General features: G+C 59.9%; 1 protein-coding gene across 1 annotated transcript; it reads right to left on the bottom strand.

Moving 5' to 3' along the window:
• Positions 1-1,321: 1,321 nt before the first annotated feature.
• BRINP2 (BMP/retinoic acid inducible neural specific 2) lies at positions 1,322-7,058 on the bottom strand. Its single transcript, XM_050901257.1, has 7 exons — positions 6,757-7,058; positions 4,670-4,860; positions 4,309-4,499; positions 3,808-3,913; positions 3,224-3,460; positions 2,790-3,012; positions 1,322-2,438 (listed from the first exon to the last, which is right to left on the bottom strand). The coding sequence occupies exons 1-7, from the start codon at positions 7,056-7,058 to the stop codon at positions 1,322-1,324; spliced, it is 2,367 nt and encodes a 788-aa protein (XP_050757214.1).
• Positions 7,059-10,815: the final 3,757 nt, after the last annotated feature.

Genomic DNA, 10,815 nt, shown 5'->3' with positions numbered 1-10,815 from the left:
AGATGTGGCTGATGCCACGTGGGTCCAGCTCGGGGAGTGTCTGCTCCAGTCACCTTGCTGGGAGCAAAGGCGAGAGCCGAGGGGAGCAGGCAGGAGCTGCTGGCTCCAGGTGTGGGCAGGATCCCTCCCTGCCTCCAGGCATGTCCAATGGTCTTAATGGGCCACCTCGGAGCCCCGTCCCTCCAGGTAATGAAGATGTGACAACAGATGACCAGCCCATGTGGTGGCATCTCCCTTCCTCAGGAGGCTTGGCTAAAATCCAGAGAGCAGGATGGTGCAGAGACACGGGGGGGACATGGCAGCCGGACATGCGTGGGAGCCTCCTTGCCATCCCCTCCTGCCGCACAGCAAGGGAAAAGCCAGGGCCAGAGATGACAGTAATTGCTCTTTTTTTTTTTAATCATCTCGATTGGTTTTGGTTGCTCTTTTGCTCAAAAAAGGCATTTTTTAAAAAATATATTAAACAGATACATTTTACTAAGATGTCTCTTGGCTGGAGCCACCGACAAGAAATGACACTCCCCAAATAAACAGGCTTAAAAAAACCCCTCCCAAAGAAAACAAATAAATAAATACATAAATAAAACTTTTTTTTTTCTTTTTCTTTCTTTCTTTTGTTTTAGGTTTTTGTTTTTTTTTTTTTTCCTGTAAGGAATTGCAGCCCAGAGGTCTCCGCCGGTGTCCGTGATGGCAGCATCCACGGGGCAGGTGCCAGGTCCTTCCCACGCAAGGGGTGACGACGCCTCGGTACCACAGCAGGTGCGAGATGCTCGTGGAGAGGCCCCAGGGGAGATCTGCCGGGTCTCAGGGGCCTGCGGTGTGGTGTGTGTCCCCCGGCCGCCGTGCCGTGTGTGAGGGCACGGCTGCGGGAAGGATGGCGGGGCATGCGAAAGCAAAGGCGCGGGTAGAAACCTCTCTTAAAAAGACTACAAAAGTTGGGGCGCCGAGGAGGCTGCCGCTGGAGGATCCTCACGGCGGGTTGGGCATCTGCTCCGGCAGGGCCAGCAGCCACCTCTGGCCAAGCCACATCTCCCCTTGGCCATCGGCGTGTCCCCCCAGCCACCAACTGTGCTGGCATCGTCCCCGCGCTCGGAGCCAGTCTGCGCTGCGTGAGCCATCCCTCCTCCATAGTCCCGCTGGTGTCCTCTGTCCGCTCGAGCCCTGCATCTCTTTGGCCAGTCGCTGGGTGTACCATGGAAGCACGCGGTTGGCACTAAGGTAAGGCCTTGATTTAATTTTTTTAGGGTGGTTATTTTTCCCCCCCCCTCGGAGAGTCCTTTATCCCGGCCCCCTCGCTCCGAGATCTGAGCAGCCCCGGCTGTTAGCTGCACAGCTTGCCCGTCTCCTGCTCTAGCGCGTTGGGCAGCTTGGCATTGAAGGCCCTCAGGGAGGACTGGATCCTCGCCACCTCGTTGTTGGCCAACTTGAGCCTGTGGCGGAGCAAGCAAGTGAAGAGGTCGAGGCGGGTTTTGCCAGGGGGTGACAACCTGTTCACTCGGTCCCTGATCTCCAACAGCTGGAGCATGGCCGAGTCCTGGGAGCCCTGGGTGTAGGGGTAGTCCAGCTGAAGGATCAGGTCACGAATAGCGTCCGGTTCAAAGGGCAGGCTGTAGCCGAAGACTTGCAAGCTGTTGATTTTCATGTACCCCAGGTTCTTGGAGGGATCTGCCATCTCTAAGGGTTCATAGTAGATTGTCTCGTTGGAGCTGTCATCCAGAGACTTGATGCGGCTCCGCAAGTAGACGTGGACCGTTTCAAAGAAGGTCTTCCACTTGTTGCCCAAGGTGAGTGTCCAGTTTTGGCACTGGGCGGAGGCATCTACGTTAGTCCTTTCCCAGTCTGGGAAGCTGCCCTCGTTGACGGGCATGAACCAGCTCTCCGAGTGGCTTCCCCCGAAGGGGTTGACGTAGATGGCCATGACGGGCTCCAGCGTGCTGTTCTTGGTGAGGCAGATCTGCAGGGAGAGGGCCAACATCACGTGAACCAGCCCAGGCTTGTACTTGTTGCTCTTCAGGGTCAAGAGCATGCGTTTCCTCCAGGAGGGGTCGAACCAGCTCCCCAGGCGCATGTCATTGCTGATGAAGATGGAGTGCACCTCGATGCGGCTGTCTCGTTTCTGCAGGAGGTACTTGAGCTCCAAGTCCTGCAGGTCCGTCTCCAGCCCCAGGTAGTGCTCCAGCGAGTCGGCCACCTCGGGGCGGCAGAAGCCCTGGGTGAGCACGTAGCCGTGGTTGCAGGTCCCGCAGCGGGTGCTGTTGTCCTCGGCACAGCTGGCGCAGGCTGGCCCCTCGCCCAAGGCACACGGTATGGACCCCTGGCAGGAGGGCTGGTCGGAGGGACACGTGCAGCTGTGGCTTTCTTCCAGGAAGGTCCCAGGCACGGCGGTCTCGCTGCAGTACAGGAGCGACTGTGCGCGGCTCCACCAGTAAGGGAGGGACCTGGTGGAGAAGAGACACGGGAGGAGAGATGCTTACGTGGCATCTTTTGGGGCGTGACCAACTTTCCCGAGGGATGGAAGAGCTGCCCACCTTGTGTTCATTTTTCTGCACCGCTGGTGGCCCCCCATGAACCGAGCCCCATTTTCCACCTCCAGGCTTGGACCCAACCTCTCAGGGCCACATCCCAGGGTGGCACGGATGCCCCTGCTGCCCACTCACCCCCAGGCATCCCTCCAGCAAGGTGGGAGCTCCTCCAGTCCCAGCCGTGGGGAGGTGGGCCGTGGGTCTGAGGCCCCCTCGGGGCTCTGAGCAGTGTCCCCGGCGTGAGACAGGGATGCCGTGGCACCCTACCTCTCCTTCGGCAGTTTGAAGCGAGGTTGCCGGTGGCAGCGTTTGCTGAGGTTGAAGAGCCGCCGGATGAGTCGGTGGGTTTTCCTGGAGAGAAGCTTCAGGCTGGTGCCCAGCTGCTGGTAGCGATGCTGGATGTCCAGGTCCATGGCCCAGAAGTGGGAGATGGCCGTCCTGTTCAGAAAACGGTCCCCGGGGAGCCTCTTCACCAGGGCCTGAAACTCCTCTGTGGGGGGAGAGAGATGGCATCAGCAGACCCAGGAGAGCAAGCAGTGAAGGTAGGGCTGGAGGCAATATCCCTCCACCCGGGCTCTCAGGTCTTCACGGTGAGACGACCACTCTGGATCCTGCCCTGGAGCCCCACCGCCCAGCCTGGGCTGCTCCCAAAGGAGGGGTTGCAGGGAAGGAGATGCTTGGTGGGGTCTCCCCAGCCTCACCTGACTCCTCAAACTGGCCGTGGTGGCTCTCCCAGGCTCGCTGGAGCTGGGCCAGGCTGCTCTCCAGCGCCTGGACGTCGGCCTCGGGGCAGTTGCAGCGGGGGAAGGCGGGCTGGCACTGGCAGCGGCAGTCACTCCGGCGGCACACCAGCTCCCCGGCCGAGCTGCAGGCGATGTAGCTGAGGGCGGCCGCCACGAACCTCTCCCGCAGGTAGGAGGGGAGCACCGTCTGGAGCCCTGCAAGCGGGAGGCAGCCCCGAGAGCGTCAGGGCACGCACAGAGCCCCTCGAAAACATCGCCCGGGTGAGGTGGGAGTGAGCCTTCCCCCTCCCCGGGCTCCCACCCTTGCATGATTTTCCTATCAATCTGCTGTGGAGCCGCTTGTCTGGGCTCTGCATTGATCTTGGCTCCTCTTGGCAGACGAGCAACAACCTCATCCTGCCCAGCTTTGATTATTTTCATTCCCCCTCCTCCCCAGCCCTTAAATTAAAAGCAGCATCTCGAGCCAGCATCCTCCCCTGCGGCCCCCTGCGCGCCCGCGGTGGCACTCGTCCATCACCACGTCCCCACCAGCCTGGTCCTACCTTGGAGCTGCACTTTGTTCTCGGGGCTCTGCACCAGGACGGAGCTCACCGAGTCCAGGTTGTCGTAGTTGCTGCAGCCAAGTGGCCCTGTCCGTGTTTCGGTCACCTAAGGTGGGGGGACCCGCAGGTCGTCAGGGACACAGGAGGGGACCCAGGGCGCATGCCACCCTACTGAAAGTGCTGCAGATAACCCCTGGCCAGGCTTGCCGTGCCCCGCTCCCCGCAGGAAGGCGATGCTTGGAGAGGAGAACTAATTGCCTGCTAATTGGCTTGTTGACAGGCGGCAGCCCTGCCTGCAGCCCACTGAAAAATGTGCCTTCATTAGCGTGCCCAATTTCCCATAAATAATGCGGATGTGCTAACTTTGCCTGCTCTCACCCTCCGTCTCCCCTCCCCGGGGTGTGATGCTGCTTTAGGGTCTCGGCCAGCTTTGCGGGGCTGCTGGCGAGGCCCGGGGCCGCTGTCTCCCCGCGCCGCCCTCTCCCTCGCACCCTCGCCTACCTTGATGGCGGCCGTGGCGATCTGGATGTGGTGCAGCCGGCGCAGCGTGCTCTCCCGGTCGATGAAGTAGGAGGCTGCCAGCTGGTGCAGGGTCTCCAGCGAGACCCCTGAGCTGTTCCCGGCCCCCCCGGCGGGCTCTGCCCTCCGGCTCAGCTTGCGCTTGTCCACAAAAATGGTCAGGGACTCCTCTCCTGGGGGGACACGCAATGCTTTCGGGGGGCTGCTGGGCTCCCCCCATTCCCTTTCTTGGCCGTATTTCTCCTGTGGTGCTTATTTTCCCACCCTCCCTCCTTTGCACGCTGCCTTGTGCAAGGGAAGCGAGCAGGGAGCGAGCGGGGAGTGAGCACCCACCAGCACTCACCTCCCAGCGTGGCGGCGAGCAAGAAGTGTGTCCCATACTTTTTGATGAGGCTGTCGGTGATCTGCTGGGAGCTGGGCCGGCGTCCCAGCAGACGGATGTTGCGGATGAATTCGGGGGCCAGGCGAAGCGGCAGGCTGAAGAAGTCTTTCCTCTCCAAGGCCAAATTATTCACCTTCCAGCGAGCAAACTCTCTGTGGGAGGAGAGCAGCGGTGGGGAGAGGGTTTGAAGCCGGTCCGTCCATGCCACGTGCACGCTGTCCCCTCCGCTGTCCCCTATGTCCACCTCCGGGCAGGGGACCAGTAGGTGGAAAAACTCCTGTTGGGAGCATCCCGACCTCCCCGTCGCCGCGGCGGAGGTGAAGGACCCGCTGCGCGCGCTTGCCAGCTATAGATCCAGCCAGGATGAAAGCGTCGTCCCTCCCTAAGCCATCGATGGCGATAACGAGCTACAAGCAGCGGAGATGCCTGATATTGATTAATCAGGCACCTCTGGCAGGCATTAATCACAGCCCAGGGCAGGGCCAGAGCCTTTCCCAGCCCGCTGGGCTGGATGGGCCTCATCCATCCTCCATCCCCCTGCCTACGGATCCGGGTGAAAATCCGACATCTGGGGGTTTCATGGTTTTAAGTATCGGCAGTGTTTTGTAGGAAGCTGGAGGCGCTGGGATGCGATGGGGTTGGTGGTGGGTCCCCTCGTAGCACGGAGGCTGTGAATGTGCCCCACCGGCCCCCCGGCATCGCCTGGCCCCGGGGGGGAGCTGCCAGCCTGCCGTTGCCTCGAACAGCCAACAGCCCCGTAAACAACCCGCGGCCGATTTCAGCCTAATCTTCGGCATTTTGCTCTAATCAAAACCAGGCGGCGGCTTTCAGACAGTTTAATTAGGGCTGGTTGGGAAAGGAGGGAGAGGGAAGAGGAGGGAGGGGTGGATGGGTGCCAAGCAGCCGAGGGGCTCAGCGGGTGCCGGGTGGCCTCCCGTCATGATTTTGGGGCCCAGAAAGTGGGATGTCGGGGCCAGGAGCAGAGCTAGGGGTAAGGGACGGGGGGATGCTGCCTCTCCCCTTGCACGCACGCTCCCTGGGTGCTGGGGCACGTGGGGCTGGGGGGCCAGGAGCCCTGCGCCGGGTACCCCCATCCTGTCCCGCAGGCAAAGCAAGCCCCGAAAGCTGCTAGCAGGCTCTCCGCCTCGGAGGAGGCACAAGCCGGCTGCCATCCCTCCGGCTCCTCCTTCCTGTCCCACCACCGTCACCAGCAGCATCCCCGGAGGACGTGGGTCCCTCGGCATGGCAGCATCAGCGCATAGGAAGGGGGCGAGGGGGGAGAGGAGCTCCCTGGGGGTGCTGGGCTGCATAACAAGGCACCCACGTCAGCTCCCCTGGGAGGCAGCAGCCGGGCTTTGCTCCGCTGCTGGAAACCCCCGGGGCTTGGCACCAGTGAGGAGAGGAAGGGAAAAGGCCTCGTTAGCAGGAGGCGACAGCCCCAATTAGCGCCAGTGGGTTTCCCACGCTGGCTGTCATGGGGTGGCCCTTTGCTGGGGTCAGTGCACGCCACCGTTGCCGAGCCTGGTTTCTCCACCAGCAAGAAATCCCCTCCAGCATCGGCCTCCACGCATGTGGCATCCTGTCGCCATGGTCTATGGGGTGACAGTACTGGGGACATGCCAGGGGGTTGGTCAGGGTGGCTTTTTGCAAGCCCCGGCAGCATCCCGGCCCCAGACAGCTGGCAGGCCAGGCAGGCTCAGTAATTCGGCACAGAGCTGTCTTTGTGCATGGCAGAAGGACAAAGGAGCACCCTTCTGTGCCTCCCACCATAAGGGCTGATCCCATCTCAACCTGCGCACCAAATCACTCCCAGCTCGGGGCAAATCCTGCCTGGAGCCCATCCCGGCCATGCCATGAGCATCTTGGGGGGCTGCTGTTACATTCCCTGAGAAAGCAGCACCTCACATACACCCACCCGCCGTCTCTCCCGATGGGCAGCCTCCTCCCGTGCACAGGGGTCCGCTCCGCTGTGCCCCCTGCAGCCCCCCACGCCGCAGCCCCCTCCCAGGGCGCCCACCGAAGGGCTGGCCCCCAGTGCTGCCGCTCACCTGTAGATCCTGTACCTGGTGGTGAAACCCTGCCGGTAGCGCTCCACAAAGTCCACGTACTCCTGGGCTCGGTAGAAGGGTCCCCGGTCGGTGAGGAGCCAGTCGAGGGGTGCCCGGGCAGAGGAAGAGGAGGATGAGGACGAAGAGGAAGGGGTCTCGGGGGCGGCATGCTGCTGGGCCACCGTGCCGCCCGCCCCGCCGGCCACCCCCCAGCGGCAGCACGCGCTCAGGGCCAGGAGGGCCAGTGGCCACGGGAGCATCGGCGGGGGCCCGTCAGTGCGCGGGAGGTCCTGCCGCCCCATCCTGCTGCTGCCCAGCCGGCTTCTTCATTCTCTCGCCCCGCGGCGATCCTCCGGGACAGCCCTGCCCTGCAACGGCACCGCGCGAAGCGGGAAGCCCGTGAGGCCGGTGGCACGGGGCGGCCGTGCCGGGAGAGGTGCCAGGTGGGGCCAGTTTGGCATGGATATAAACCAGGTGCAACCACACGCTAAGGGAAGGTGGGGTTTTCTTTGGGGAGGCTGCTGGGGTGCTGAGAGAAGGGAAAGCTGTGCTCCGGGGAGAGCCGTGCATCGGGCACGGATCAGTTGTGCCGCAGGAGGTAAGAGTTTATGGGGTTAGGGGTGCTGGCTGCTGCTGAAGTTAAATGAAAACCTGGCTAGCGCCTGTTTGAGAAATTTCTGCCTTTCTCTTTACGTTTTTCTCTGCCATGCATCAGCCCGGCGAGCCAAGCTTGCTGCTATGGGGTGCCCGTGCGCTGGGGACAGTGGGCTGCTTCTGCGCCCTGCACTTTGGGGATGCCCATCACAGGCGTGTGCAGCTTGTTTTAGGGGGGCTAAAAAATAATAAGCATAGGGAACTGGAAAAAATGAGCTTCTCTAGGTATGGGTTGAGCTGTGTGTGGTTGATGTTAGACTCTCCTTTGCACCCTGCCAGTGGCTGAGATGGATGGATGGATGGATGTCCACCCCAAGGCTGGCTGGGCTGATTGCGGTGGTGTTTTGAATGCAATTGGTGTTTATCTCAAGCCAAGAGCTTTCTGCTGTCATAGCCCAGCATGGCAGTATCTGCGGGAGTAAAGATGGAGCTTCACTGGGAGCAGCAGCCCTGGGACCAGAGCCTGAATTTGCAGGTGGAGGTGGGAGATGGGGAGCTGAAAGGTCCAGCAGAGCTGGGGCGAGGCAAGGTGTCCTGCCGGGCACAAGAGCTGTTTGCCTAAAAATAGGGACCCCATCACTGCAGTGCTTCCAGGGGAGGTGATTTTTATTCCGGGAAGGTGGCCGGTGGGGGCTTGGAGCCCAAACGCTCTCCCCTGCCAAGCACACACCAGCCCCGTGTTCTCCCAAACGGGGCTTTGCCAGATGAATCATCGTGCTTTAACATGTATTATTATTTTTTTAAAATTTTTTTTTCTCTCTCTCTTCTATTTTTAAACCCTTAAGGGTGCACTTTGATTACGCTTTCTCAGCTTCTCGCTCAGCCCTCGAGGCTGGGGCCCTGTTAATTTTAAACAAAAGCTGAGATTTTCACATCACCAGATTAGGGGTGCTGGGGCAGCGGGGCGGGCAGGAGCAGCAGGCAAGGTTTTTTCTGTCTCTCCCGCACTATCTTTCCACGTGTCACCCTGGTTTCTCCCAGCCTTGCAGGCGGCCACATAACACCCCGGCTGTTGCTTCCTGCTCCTGGCACGTGGAGTCTCCCATGGCCATGACGTGGCCAAATCCTGACCCAAACAAACAAGCCCTCATGCCGAGGTGGGCAGGGGGACCGGCAATGTCAGGCTGGCTTCCTCGCTCTGCACCTCAAGTGTTGGAGGGGGCATCTGTCCCCCCCAAAATGTGGCCAGCTGCTCACGGAGCTGCTCATGCACTGCCACGTGTGGGTGATGGCTGAGCAGCTGAGGCACTTCGGCTGCTCTGAAATCCTCCCTGCCTGCTTCCCTGCCTGCAACCAAAGCTGGGCCAGGGGGAAGCAGGCAGCCGGGATGCAGCGGCTGCCTGAAGCAGGCAAGCACCTTGCTCTCCTCCCCAGAAACATCTGCAGATGCAGTTAAAGTTGAGGTGGCTTGGGGACTGAAGGAACACACAAGGCTCAGGATTAAACCCTCCCAGCCCCCCTGCTGCCCTGCAGCTGTGGGTCATGCTGCTGTGCTGTACGGGGTGACCCGGGGAGCCGGGACAAGGTGCTGTGCCGGGAGGGCATGGTGGGAGCCAGGGCCTGGCAGCAAACCCTATGGATGGTTTAGATGCTGACCATGGGCTAAACCCTCCGTGACTTGGTCTCTCTCCCATATAGCAGGGAGGAAAGCAGCACTCTGGCTCTTGGCTGAGAAGCCGAGGCGAAAGCACTCCTTGAACAGCATCTTTCTAAACCCTGCTCATGGAAACACGCTGCTTGTAGCACTAAACATGGCTGTGCCAGCAAAACACCTTGCTTCAATAGCCAGCACGCTAGGTAGCCTGCCTGTTGCACAACAACAGGCTCGGCACGGCCAATCTCCTCATCCCCTGTCATCGTCTGTGGCTTTTAGGTGGCTCCTGACCACCTCCAGCCGAGGTGGGGCTGGGCGGGGGGCAGGGCTGCTCCCTGGCTGGCCCCCTCTCCCCTCTCCCTCCTCCTGGGTCTGTACAGCCAAGGGGATGCTTTTCCACGAGGGCCATGGGAGACTGGCCTCATCCATCACCACTTCACACCGCCACAGACTGGTATGGACTGTCTTGCACCGGTCACCCCGCTGCCCTCCCTGAGGCTTTCTTGGTGTAAATCAGGAAGACATGGAAGCATCCTTCCTTTGATTCAGAGCACAGAGAGGATTTTTGGGGGGGGACCAGGCAGAGCATTGTCTCTTCCAGCAAACCATCCTGGGTGCCAACAGCTTCCCACCACCACCACGGGGGCAGCCCCGTGTGCCTTCCTCAACAGGGGCTCCTCGTGCTGTCCTTCCCCTCCAAACCCCTTCTCCCACCTCCCCTCCCAGCACTGCAGCTAAAGGCAGCAAACCTCCTCTGGGTGACCATCATGGGGACAGATATGAGGGATGGAGCCACCTTAGGCCACCTCTTCCCTTGGGCTGCAGTCCCCAGACCAACTAGAAACCATTTCAGCCTGCTCCGATGCCTTTCCTGGGGAGCTTGTTGTGAGATTCATGGCTGAACGTGAGACGTTTCTTTGTGGCCACCTCATGTTTTACTACAGAGCAAGAAAAACAGTCAGAATTGGGTATTATTTCCAGCGCTTGGCTGGTGTCGATCCAGGGAAGGTCAGCTCCTGGCGTGCAGAGTCCCTTAAAGCAGCAAAGTTTCCAACCTTGCTAAATGAGCTCTTATTTACACCTGCCTCTTATTTACACCGTGAGTGCTGGCACCTCTGAGCCGGGCTCTTGCTTAGGGACGGGCGCTGACGCACGCGAGCATCCTTGCCAACAGAAACTTGAAGCCCCAAGTCAGGCAGGAACGAGCAAGCCACCGCGGGCAGGAGAGCCTGCACGGGGGCTGCGCTGAGTTACGTGGCAAGCTTATCCCCGAGGAGCAGCTTTCCTGCACCATCGTTAGCTGGGCTAATTTATTTGCTTGTATTGATCAGGGGTTATATAAAATGCAGAAATTGCTATAGCTCCATATAGTCCTTAGTCCGCAGAGATGCGTGGAGTGGGGGGGCTCTGGTTTTGCTGAGGGGCTGCTGCTGCTGCTCTGCAGGGTTGGGGGCAATGCTTGTCGGGGTGCACCTCCGCCTGCGCACACCAGCATCCTCCTGGGATGCTGGGGAGAGCAAAGCTCTTTGGAAACAAGTAACCCCCTTGACCTTACTACTAGAGCTGGAAATAACTTTCTAATCACTTTTTCTTGATCCAAAAGAATGAAGGTTTGATGAGAAGCATCTGATTACTCTTTTTTTTTTTTTTTGATTTAGGATTTTACATCACAGAAGTTGGAAAACTTCCAGCTTGTTAATTTTTTTTTTTTCCTTCCCCCTTCTATAAAAACCTTAAAGTGAAGGAAGAAGAGTGCCAATGCAAATATTCTTGGCAAACTTTCCCAGGACCACAACCTCCTTCCTGGCCAA

Source organism: Gymnogyps californianus, chromosome 8 (assembly GCF_018139145.2).
Source record: "Gymnogyps californianus isolate 813 chromosome 8, ASM1813914v2, whole genome shotgun sequence".
In the NCBI taxonomy this organism is placed as follows: Eukaryota; Metazoa; Chordata; class Aves; order Accipitriformes; family Cathartidae; genus Gymnogyps; species Gymnogyps californianus.
The sequence above is the reverse complement of the archived record's forward strand: the minus strand, read 5'-3'. Positions and strand labels throughout refer to the sequence as shown.

Excerpts from the sequence above, each read along its gene's own strand:
- BRINP2 (XM_050901257.1), bottom strand. The coding sequence starts at position 7,058 with ATGGGGCGGCAGGACCTCCCGCGCACTGACGGGCCCCCGCCGATGCTC. Across the intron at positions 3,914-4,308 it reads TCGCCACGGCCGCCATCAAG|GTGACCGAAACACGGACAGG; the intron begins GTAGGCGAGGGT and ends CCCCCACCTTAG. Across the intron at positions 3,461-3,807 it reads GAACAAAGTGCAGCTCCAAG|GGCTCCAGACGGTGCTCCCC; the intron begins GTAGGACCAGGC and ends TCCCGCTTGCAG.